Consider the following 10,924-nt stretch of genomic DNA (forward strand, 5'->3'; position numbering starts at 1 on the left):
ATAGTATCATTAATGGCGCAACACTCAATCTGGACAGGCAGATGACTCCAATCTAAGGAACAATCGCTGGGCAGAACGGTCCTGTATGGACACTGCTCCTATAGCAAGTAATTGCAACCTACTATAGGTACCATTTTGCAAAGAAAAACCTATGGCAAGCCAAACTAAAAAAATATGTCAGATAACAGCGTGAATGGGGTTTCCAGAACTTCGGGAAACTCCTCGCTCGGTAGGGGAAGTCATGTGCAACAGGTGACACCAGACCGTCATCAAGCGACTGTCAGCAACAGAAAAAACTAAGAATTGGAACTTGGAATGTTCGAACAATGCTGCAAAAAGGTAAATTAGAGAACATTAAAGAAGAAATGAGAAGAATGAAGACGAACATACTCGAACTTTCGGAGGTGAGTTGGAAAGGAGCAGGCAGTATAACATCAGATGAGTTTACGATTCTATACTCAGGAGGTGATGACCATCAAAGAGGGGTTGGCATAATATTGGATGTGGAATGTGCAAAGGCCCTGAAAGGTTTCTGGTGTGTCAACGATAGAGTCATTGTTCTAAAACTTAGTGGAAAACCATTTGAAATTAGCATTATTCAAACTTACGCTCCAACTGCAGACAAGGTCATGACAGAAATTGAAAGATTTTATGAAGACATTGAAAAGGCAATGAAACAGCTAAAATCACAAGATATTAAGATCATTATGGGAGACTTTAATGCAAATGTTGGAAAGAACAAAATAGACAAAACAGTGGGACTATTTGGAATCGGAGAGCTAAATGAAAGAGGAGAGAGACTTGTTGATTGGTGCAAAGAGCATGACATCGCTGTAATGAATACTTGGTTCAAGAATCATCCAAGAAGATGTTGGACATGGAAAAGCCCTGGAGACAGGGTGAGAAACCAAATTGACTTTATCTTGATGAAAAACGATACCGTAACTCCATAACATCATGCAAATCTATGCCAGGTGCAGAATGCAGCAGTGATCACATCCCAGTCGTAGCAACCATGGTAGTCAAACTGAAAAAGTTAAAGAAATCCAAAAAAGAACCAAGACTACAACTGAACCTTCTAGAAGAAGACGAAGAGCTGAAGAAGAAATACATCGTATGTGTGAAGAATAAATTTGATATCCGTGACAGTTTGAATACTGCTGAAGAAAAATGGCAAAAAATGAAGGAAAGCATCTACGAAGCTGCTAAAGAACATATTCCTACTACCAGAAAAAGAGTAAACAAAAAATGTATTACTCCAGAAATCCTTAATCTAATGGAGAAGAGAAGAAAAGCTAAACATAATAAGGAAAAATACCAAAAAATAAATAGACTTGTAAAGAAAAAATGCAATGTTGCCAAGGAAGAATGGATTAACACCCAGTGTATAGAGATTGAAAATAACAAGGTAAAAGACAGCAAATATATGCATAAGAAAATTAGTGAAGTGACAGGAAAGACTCCATCAGCAAAAACAGGATGCTTAAAATCTAAGAATGGAGAGATCTTGATGGATAAAAAAGATATACTTAACAGATGGTCAGAATATACTGGGGAAATATATAACGACAACGGAAGCCCAACCCCACACATAGAAATAGACACAGTAGGCCTTCCAATTATGCCTGATGAAGTGGAACATGCAATGAAGAAGATACATAAAGGCAAAGCAGCTGGTCCAGACGACATACCCATTGAACTTTTATTAGCCCTAAAAGAAGTGGGAATCCAGGAAGTGACAAAACTGCTGAACACTATTTATGACACGGGTGAAATACCGGAAGACTTTAAAAAATCAGTCTTTATTGCATTGCCGAAAAAGCCCGGAACAACTGACTGTGAACAGCACAGGATAATTAGTCTAATGAGTCATCTTACCAAGGTTCTTTTAAGAGTGCTCATGTCTAGAATGAGGAATAAGATAAGACCAGAGATTTCTGATACTCAGTTTGGATTTATAACCGATAAAGGCACTAGAAATGCAATTTTCGCTCTAAACATGCTCATGAAAAGATCACTGGAAGTACAAAAGAATTTATATCTATGTTTTATCGATTATTCTAAAGCCTTTGACAAAGTGAGACATGATGACCTATTCGACATGTTGTCAGACCTGAACATCGATGTTAAAGATCTAAGAATCCTTAGAAACCTTTACTGGCAGCAAATGGCAGCTATCAAAATTGAAAATGAATTGAGTGAATATAGACCAATTGAAAGATGGGTGAGGCAGGGATGTGTATTTTCACCAGATCATTTTAACTTATACAACGAAATAATCCTACGAAACATCAGTGAACATCAGGGAGTCAAAGTAGGCGGATGCAATATCAACAACTTGCGCTACGCTGATGACACAGTCCTCACTGCGGACTCCGAACGAAATCTACAGACTCTCCTCACAACAACAGTAGACGAGAGTGAAGAAAAAGGCTTGCAGTTAAACGCAAAGAAAACAGAGTGCATGGTTATCTCAAAACAATCAATTACATCCACATGTAGCATAACCGGCAAGGACGTGAGAATAAAACAAGTCGAAAGCTTCAAATATCTTGGATATACTATAACATCAAATGCAAAGAGTGACACAGAAATAAAGAAAAGAATTGCAATGTCCAAGGATACTTTCTATAAAATGAAGTCCATATTCACAAACAGGAACATAACAAATGTCACTAAAATTAACACCTTGAAATCATATGTATGGTCTGTTCTCTTATATGGCTGTGAGAGCTGGACACTGAACAAAGATACAGAGAAGAGATTAGAAGCTGCTGAAATGTGGTTCCTTAGAAGGATGCTAAAAATATCATGGACTGAAAGAAAAACAAATGTGGAAGTCATGGAACTGGCAGGATACAAAAGGTCCCTCATGAAAACTATAAGAAAGAGACAAATGGAATTTCTAGGACATATCTGTAGGAAGAATGGGATAGAGAAAAAAATGCTATGTGGAAAAATAGAAGGGAAGAAAAGCAGAGGATGTCAAAGAACTAAATATATCGACAGCCTCAATAACTATGTCACCAAGAACTCAATGAGCAACATCGAGTTGATAAGGAGGATTGACAACAGAGAAGTCTGGCAAGCCATGGTCGTCGATGTCTGCCGCAGATTTGACACATGAAGAAGAAGAAAAAGACTATATTTTTGTTACGTATTTTGTATGAGCATTAAAATGTACTGTTTCATTCGTTGACTCTCTATATTAACGATATTATCGGCCGTGATCCAGATAATATGTTATAGGGTTTAGTCAGCTCAGAAGATTTAGATTAATTCTAAATACGAATTCTAGGCTAACAATGCAAATAAATCTTTATAATTAAAAGCATTTTAATGAACAGCAAATTATAATGAAATAAAGGTAATTTATTACGATATAGTAACTAACAGCAATTATTATTAATGAAAGAAACAACAAATAAACAGGATAGCATATCTTATTTAAACAACCCACAAGTAGTTGTTTCTGTTTTCATTCATAGTAGTCGATGGATATTTATTTCAATGCTCTCTGTCTAACACAACACTTTACCGAAGAAATACGGTGAAACATCTCTACCATATAACGTCCTAACTCTCATAATTACTGCCATATGTTTCAGTCTAAAGCGCGTCCAGTTGAATATATCAACTTTCCCATAACACAAAAATAGTGTATATGAAGCCACAAAACAATAAATATAGATCAACGGTTCATAAAACAGAATCTATACATATAACTCTAACTTTTATCAACAATTCACTAAACAGATCTTTTTTTACATGTAAAACTACCCCTAACAACGATTCATTAAATAGAATCTTCACATGTAATGCTAACTTTTATCCATCATTCATTAAACAGATTTTCTTTACATGTAAAACTATCCCTAGGAAAAATTAAACAAACAGAATCTTCACAAGTAAAACTAACTGTTAGCAATTAGTCATCAAACAGACCGATTTTACGTACTGTATATGTGAAGAAAAACAAATATTATTTTCGGTCATCAGGAAACAACTATGACTATCAGTTTGATATTATATCTGTTGTATTTTAAAAATCGCCTTAAATAGTAGTATCCAAGACAACAATCTCAAGTGACTAGTTTACCATATGCTTATATACACATTAACATAGATACTTATTTGTTGTTATACAAGTACCTTTGATAATAATTTTCTTAGTCATCGTGTGTATATATGTATCATATTATATAGAAAAACTTACCGGATAATCTTAAATCACCAGCGTATGTAAAATACACCACAGTGTGTAAGATCAACTACGTTACCTTTTATAATCCACTCGGACCAATGAGTTACAAACTAAACGTAAGGATCATAAGGTAGCAACGCTATGTATAGGTATATTTGTTAACATTACGAAACATACATGGCTGAAGGAGAGCATAGCAAACATTGTTTTACAGATAAGGTAGGTAATGCAATAATCAAAGAAGCATTTGATTGGCTAAACTGTCTCAGCCAAGATACATACGTAACATGAACACTACAGTCAAAATAAGTATTATTGTCGACACAAAAATAACGTTTAACATCTGAACTCGATTATCAAAAATTACACTAGAAAAATTACATAATTCTCTTTTTGCGACAAGCCTAAATGTTATGTTCTATTGTTTAAATTCGTACCTGTCCTTTAACAAGTTTTTAACCGTCTGTGCACAATTATTTCTGAAGAAAATGTTACACTTGGTGTGATAATTATCGGTTATCATTTCAGCTACTAACCCTAAAAATAACCTTATGACCTTTTATAAGCCGACGAGGCATGTTTTATATTTATAATTATTATAAGGCATTAGCATTAGGCCTATAATGTTTTTAAACACTACATTCTATGTCTAGTTCTTTACGAATTTTCAAAAATCAAACGAGCGTATGATAATGGTATTCCAACCATACTGTATTTGTCATATCCACTGGCGAAGATGCGTTTCGCTCAGTTCGGTTATTTTCAGGCTGATGTAGATAAAGTAAAGACAAGTTCTAGTCAAAACACCATTTATATAAGCCATTTGTTATAATTCTAATGGTATGAATTCCTCTTACAAGTTGGCGAGGCTGGTTTCAACACTAGTTAAGTAAAAATTCCATGTCGCAACCGGTTTCGACCTTAAATAAAACTCATTGCTACTTCGGTTTGTCATACTAACCTACTAGCACTTTAAACAAACTAAATGATTTCAATGTTAGTTTTTTAAACCTATACATAATGGGTAATGGATGTGGGAAATATAGAATGGTTGGAATATTATTATTAAACACTCTTCCAATTCCTGAATATCTTTAAGGAACCAAAAGAAGAATTTAATGCTAAAAGTCATAATAGGCCTAATACTACAGTTTCTGTGTTTTCTCTTATAACAGAGAATAATCCATACCTGAATCTAAATAAAGTAACACAAATCAGTTTAAACTTACAAGCTTTCCAGACATGTTATTTCGCTACCTGAAACATGGGTAATGAGTTCACACTGAAAGAAGCTTTTCAAACAGAGTCAGACATCCTTGTTTTAGAACAAAGCCATATTGAGTTATCTGCGTTATAAGTCTGTAAACTTATTACTGTTTTACCGGAAAATAAACTGAATAAGTGACTTTTACTTTAACTAGCATTTATTTATGGTATCAATAAAAGAATTAGCTTCCAAGCACACAATAAACTTACTGCTATTCTCTTGTTGAGACCACACAAAGACTTACTACTATACTACTGCTGTAAGCGCACAAAAAAGTTACTACTATACTATTGTTGTAACTACACAACAAACTTATCACTGTAATAATGTTGTAACCACAGAACAAATTTACTACTCTAATATTGTTATAACCACAGAACAAACTTATTACTGTACTATTGTTATAACCACGCAATAAACTTACTACTTTGATATTATTCTAAGCACACAATAAACTTACTATTATAATATTATTGTAACTACACAACAAACTCACCACTATACCATTGTTGTAGCCACACAACAAACTCACTATTGTATTATTGTTGTAACTACACTACAAACTTACTACTGCAATATTGTTGTAACCACAGAACAAATTCACAAGTGTAATATTGTTGTAATCACAGAACAAACTTATTACTGTACTATTGTTATAACCACGCAATAAACTTACTACTGTGATATTATTCTAAGTACACAATAAACGTACTATTATACTATTGTTGTAACCACACAACAAACTCACTACTGTGTTATTGTTGTAACTACACAACAAACTTACTACTGTAATATTGTTGTAACCACAGAACAAATTCACTAGTGTAATATTGTTGTAATCACAGAACAAACTTAGTGCTATACTGTTGCTGTAACAACAGAACAAACTTACTACTATACTATTGTTATAACCACGCATTAAACTTACAACTATACTACTACTTTAAGCACACAAAAAACTTACTACTGTACTATTGTCGTAATCATAGAACAAACTTACCACTGAAACATTGTTGAAACCACAGAACAAACTTATTACTATACTATTGTTATAACCACGCAATAAACTTACAACTGTACTACTGATGTAAGCACATAAGAAAGTTACTAATAAACTATCGTTATTAGTACAGTTTGCTACTGTGGTCTTATTGTTAATGCACAGTGACTTGTGACATTGTCGTTGTCAGCAAACAAAAATTCGCTGCTACATTAATGTTATCAATACACACCTGTTATTACCACAGTTTTTTGTCAACATACTAAAGCTCATTCTTACACAGTTGTTCTCTATAAAATCAATATGTAGATGCCTATGATAATCGATAATTTAAGATATAATTTAATTATCAGTGTTAAAAGCTATCTGTTGTATTTAATAAGTTACAATAGGATAAAAATTACCGAAATTTAGTGGATTATCTATAAAGTGTGAATATTTGTCAGGTTTTCAAAACTGATAGGATTAGATAAGGTGGAGCATGAAGATAAACAGTTTGTTTGTTTGTTTTTGAATTTCACACAAAGCTACTCGAGGGCTATCTGTGCTAGCCGTCCCTAATTTAGCAGTGTAAGACTAGAGGAAAGGCAGCTAGTCATCACCACCCACCGCCAACTCTTGGGCTACTCTTTTACCAACAAATAGTGGAATTGACCGTACATTATAACGCCCCCACGGCTGGGAAGGCGAGCATGTTTGGCGCGACCGGGATGCGAACCCACGACTCTCAGATTACGAGTCGCACGCCTTAACGCGCTTGGCCAGGAGATAAACAGAAAATATTATAAGAAAGACGTAAATATAATAAAATCGTTTACACTCAAAGCTGTTGTTGTTGTTGTTTTGAATTAAGCACAAAGCTACAGAATGGCTATCTGTGCTCTGGGTTTCAGGTATCGAAACCCAGTTTTTAGCGTTGTAAGTCCGCAGACATACCGCTGAGCCACCCACTGAGAGACCACCCAAAGCTAAACGAAGAACACGCATACTTTAAAAACATTCAGGCATCAATTATCATCAATGTGCGATAGTTTATAGCACATTTTCTGTCATAAATGTGCCTCACATTATTCAAGGTGTTTGTTTTATTATCAACAAATGAAGTAGTTTGATATTTTAACCCAAACATAATACGTGTAGTTTCCATATTTATTCTGGTGATATGTTGGGCTCTTTAATGTCTTAGTTTTTCAAACATAATCATTTTCACGTTTTTGTTACTAATTACTTACAGTGCACATTAATAGGTGGTTGGTCTGTTAAGTAATAACCATGTGTTCCAAGATACTATACAAAACCCAGCATTGTTCAGATCGAGAAACATACCATTCTTAGTTCACATGTAAAAGTAACTAATGAACTTTAACCTTACATATATGTAGATATCTAGACAGAGACATAAATTTTATCCACAATATATATTGTTTGTTTGTTTGTTTTGAATTTCATGCAAAGCTACACGAAGACCATCTGCGCTATCCGCCCTTAATTTAGCAGTGAAAGTCTAAAAAGAAGGCAGCTAGTCAACACTAACTACCACAGACTCTTGGGATACTCTTTTACCAAGGAATAGAGGGATTGACCGTCACATTATGATACTCTTTTACCAAGGAATAGTTGGATTGACCGACACGTTATGATACTCTTTTACCAACAATAGTTGGATTGACCGTCAAATTACGATACTCTTTTACCAAGGAATAGAGGGATTGACCGACACGTTATGATACTCTTTACGGTTAAAAGGGCGAGCACGTTCAAGATTGCGAGTTGATTTCCATAACTACCAACCTGTGCAGAATCATTTATGGAAGCCACTGAGACTTATCTTTACCTTCCACATGTCACATCGATATCGAATACGGTCGTTACCGAGATCATGCTCAAAACGAGTGTTGATGAAAACTTGAAGCATCTTCGATCACTTTTATGCAAGAGTTGTTTCAATGGCATGTTTAGTGTTTGGAGTAATTCTTGACTAGTTGTGACACATGCTTAAAGGGTTCGATCCAGATAGCGTTACAGTTTCGTGTTATAAGTAAAACGTTAAAGACGTTTCACAAAAGCAGATGGTGTTTTTATGGTTGGACAGTGTTACTATACTTCTATAGAACTGCATGCAGGTTTCAACTTGTCTCAACCTATCATGCAGGCAGTAGCACTACCTATGTAGGGATAGCTCGAATTTTTCATTGAAAAGGTATTATGAGATACTTCTTCAATGGGTCATCAGAATGTTACAATATTAAATAATATTTTTAACAACATATTTGTAATGACAAGTTCTGAGAATGTCTGAAGATATAGAACAAAAGTTTGAATTTCTTGTTCTTTCTTCTGCTTCTCTTTTTATCTACATGATAACTCAAAAACCAAAACAATGATGTCAACCAGTTTCACTGAGGTTACATAGTTTCAAACGGAATATCCGCTTTTATAAGTATTATTAATTAGTAGTATTTAAAACAAAATCATAATTCTCGTGTAATCATGTTATCATTACCCCTTAAAGTTAGCTTTATTACAGAAAAATGGTGTTCCTTTATAAATTTTAAGTTTAGGGTGAAACAGGAATTACTAGCCAAAAATAGGCAAATAATAATTCAGTGGTAGTTTCATTGTATTTGGAACTTGCTTAGAAATACGACTTTCCTGTACCTATTGAAACACTGAATAAAACGTAAGTAACTGTAAGGATGACTAATATATATCCTTAAAAACAATTGTAAACAGTATAGCAAGAATGGCATTTGCATCATCCCTACATCCCTGCTAACCGCTGTAGCTGAGTTATAGTTCGTTCTAGTGATAAGTTTAGATGAAATCAAGATGAAGTACGTGAATAACCTCATTGATAACATGCCTCATTGCCTTGTGAAATTTGTTCGAATAACCTCATTGATAACATTACACATTGCCTTGCAAAAGTTGTTCGAATACGATGAGGACTAACCGAACCAAGTAGTTAGTGTTTAATATGAATGAACATAAGGTTAAAGACGCTCTTTATAATAAGTTGGTGTTATATTTTGTCGTGATATATGTTTTGGTAAGGTTTCGTTGTGATAAGTGAAATTCTGAATCATGTATCTCGCTACAGATATCACATAAAATTGTTTATGGTTCTTATAAATCGTTGACGATGTCCATAGAACATATCTCTTTATACAAATTACATTATAGATACTGAATATCACATGCATTTCTCAGTCTGACAGTACTAAGTGTATTTGTTTACCATCTTAGTAATAACGATTTTATTTATTATAAAATTAACAAAGGTTTGGGCCAAAAATGTATTTCATGAGTGAACCATCAGAGGAAGATATAGATCACTGTGTTATAGTTTTCGCTTATATAATGCATACATTGAATTAAATACATTATATTCCTCTACCCATATAACTATGATTTTTGTTATGTATAACAGTAAATAGTTCTTAACAAAATATTTCATTTTACGCATGTTGACAATACTTTATAATTTTCTCTTACAAAGGTATATTGTGCGTGTTTTGCAAAAGTGGATGGTGTTCCTACAGACGGACAGCATTGCAGTGTTTCCATAATATTACGTACAGATTTCAACTTGTTTAAACTTATGTTTGTATTTTTCATCAGTATATTTAAATGGATTACATAGGAGGAAATTGTACTGCTGAAAAGTTTTTATCACGTTTATCAAATTGCTTTCACAAATATTGAATAAAAAGTTAGTATAGTTGATTGTGTTTTAAGTATCGTTTTATAAATATTTAACGTATTGAGTATGGTTTTCACTTCCATATCTAATTTGCAAGATATACGTTTAGCATTTTCTGAGATTTTATTGGTGAAAACTCAGAACTAATTAATTTATTCCTTAATTTTTATGTCTATATCTAATATATTATATAGCATCCACCATCCCGAAAAGGGCACTTATTTAAATCTCTAGATAACATATAATTTTCATGTTACCTTTATAAGTTGATTTTAACACTAAAATTTAATTCTAAAGGACATACGTAAATAACTATATTTAACCATTACTATACGAGGGCTGTTCAAAAATACGCGGACTGTTTGAATTGCGCGGCTCCAGTTGGTTCCAGGGGAATCCGCTTGGTGTCGCTAGGTTTGCACAGATCAGCTGATTACGACGCCATTTCCCGATTGTAGATATCTTCATTTGTGTATTAGCTACGCGATTTTAAGTGAAGTGCGATTTTTTCGTTTGGCGGATTTCAGAATGAATGACCTGAAGGAGCAACGACTCATTGTGAAATTTTGTGTTAAACTTGGAAAATCTGCGACTAAAACTTTTGCTATGCTTAACACGGCTTATGGTGATGTTGTTATGAAGCGTACGGCATGTTTCAAGTGGCATGAACGTTTTAAGGATGGTCGACAGTCCATTGAAGATGATGAGCATCCTGGACGTCCTTCCACGTCAACTGACGACCCACACGTC

The 10,924-nt window shown here is 34.1% G+C and overlaps 2 protein-coding genes across 2 annotated transcripts in view; one reads left to right on the forward strand and one right to left on the reverse strand.

The window, feature by feature from the left end:
- The window catches only part of LOC143230484 (uncharacterized), a 35,933-nt gene extending 29,298 nt beyond the window's left edge, over positions 1 to 6,635 (reverse strand). The window contains exon 1 of the mRNA XM_076464132.1: positions 6,472 to 6,635. The gene's annotated coding sequence lies outside the window, so the exon portion shown is untranslated. The remainder of the gene's footprint in view (positions 1 to 6,471) is intronic.
- LOC143228525 (uncharacterized) lies at positions 968 to 8,644 on the forward strand. Its single transcript, XM_076459770.1, has 2 exons — positions 968 to 1,970; positions 8,583 to 8,644. The coding sequence occupies exons 1-2, from the start codon at positions 968 to 970 to the stop codon at positions 8,642 to 8,644; spliced, it is 1,065 nt and encodes a 354-aa protein (XP_076315885.1).
- Positions 8,645 to 10,924: the final 2,280 nt, after the last annotated feature.

Source organism: Tachypleus tridentatus, chromosome 10 (genome assembly GCF_004210375.1).
Source record: "Tachypleus tridentatus isolate NWPU-2018 chromosome 10, ASM421037v1, whole genome shotgun sequence".
NCBI classification, from domain to species: domain Eukaryota; kingdom Metazoa; phylum Arthropoda; class Merostomata; order Xiphosura; family Limulidae; genus Tachypleus; species Tachypleus tridentatus.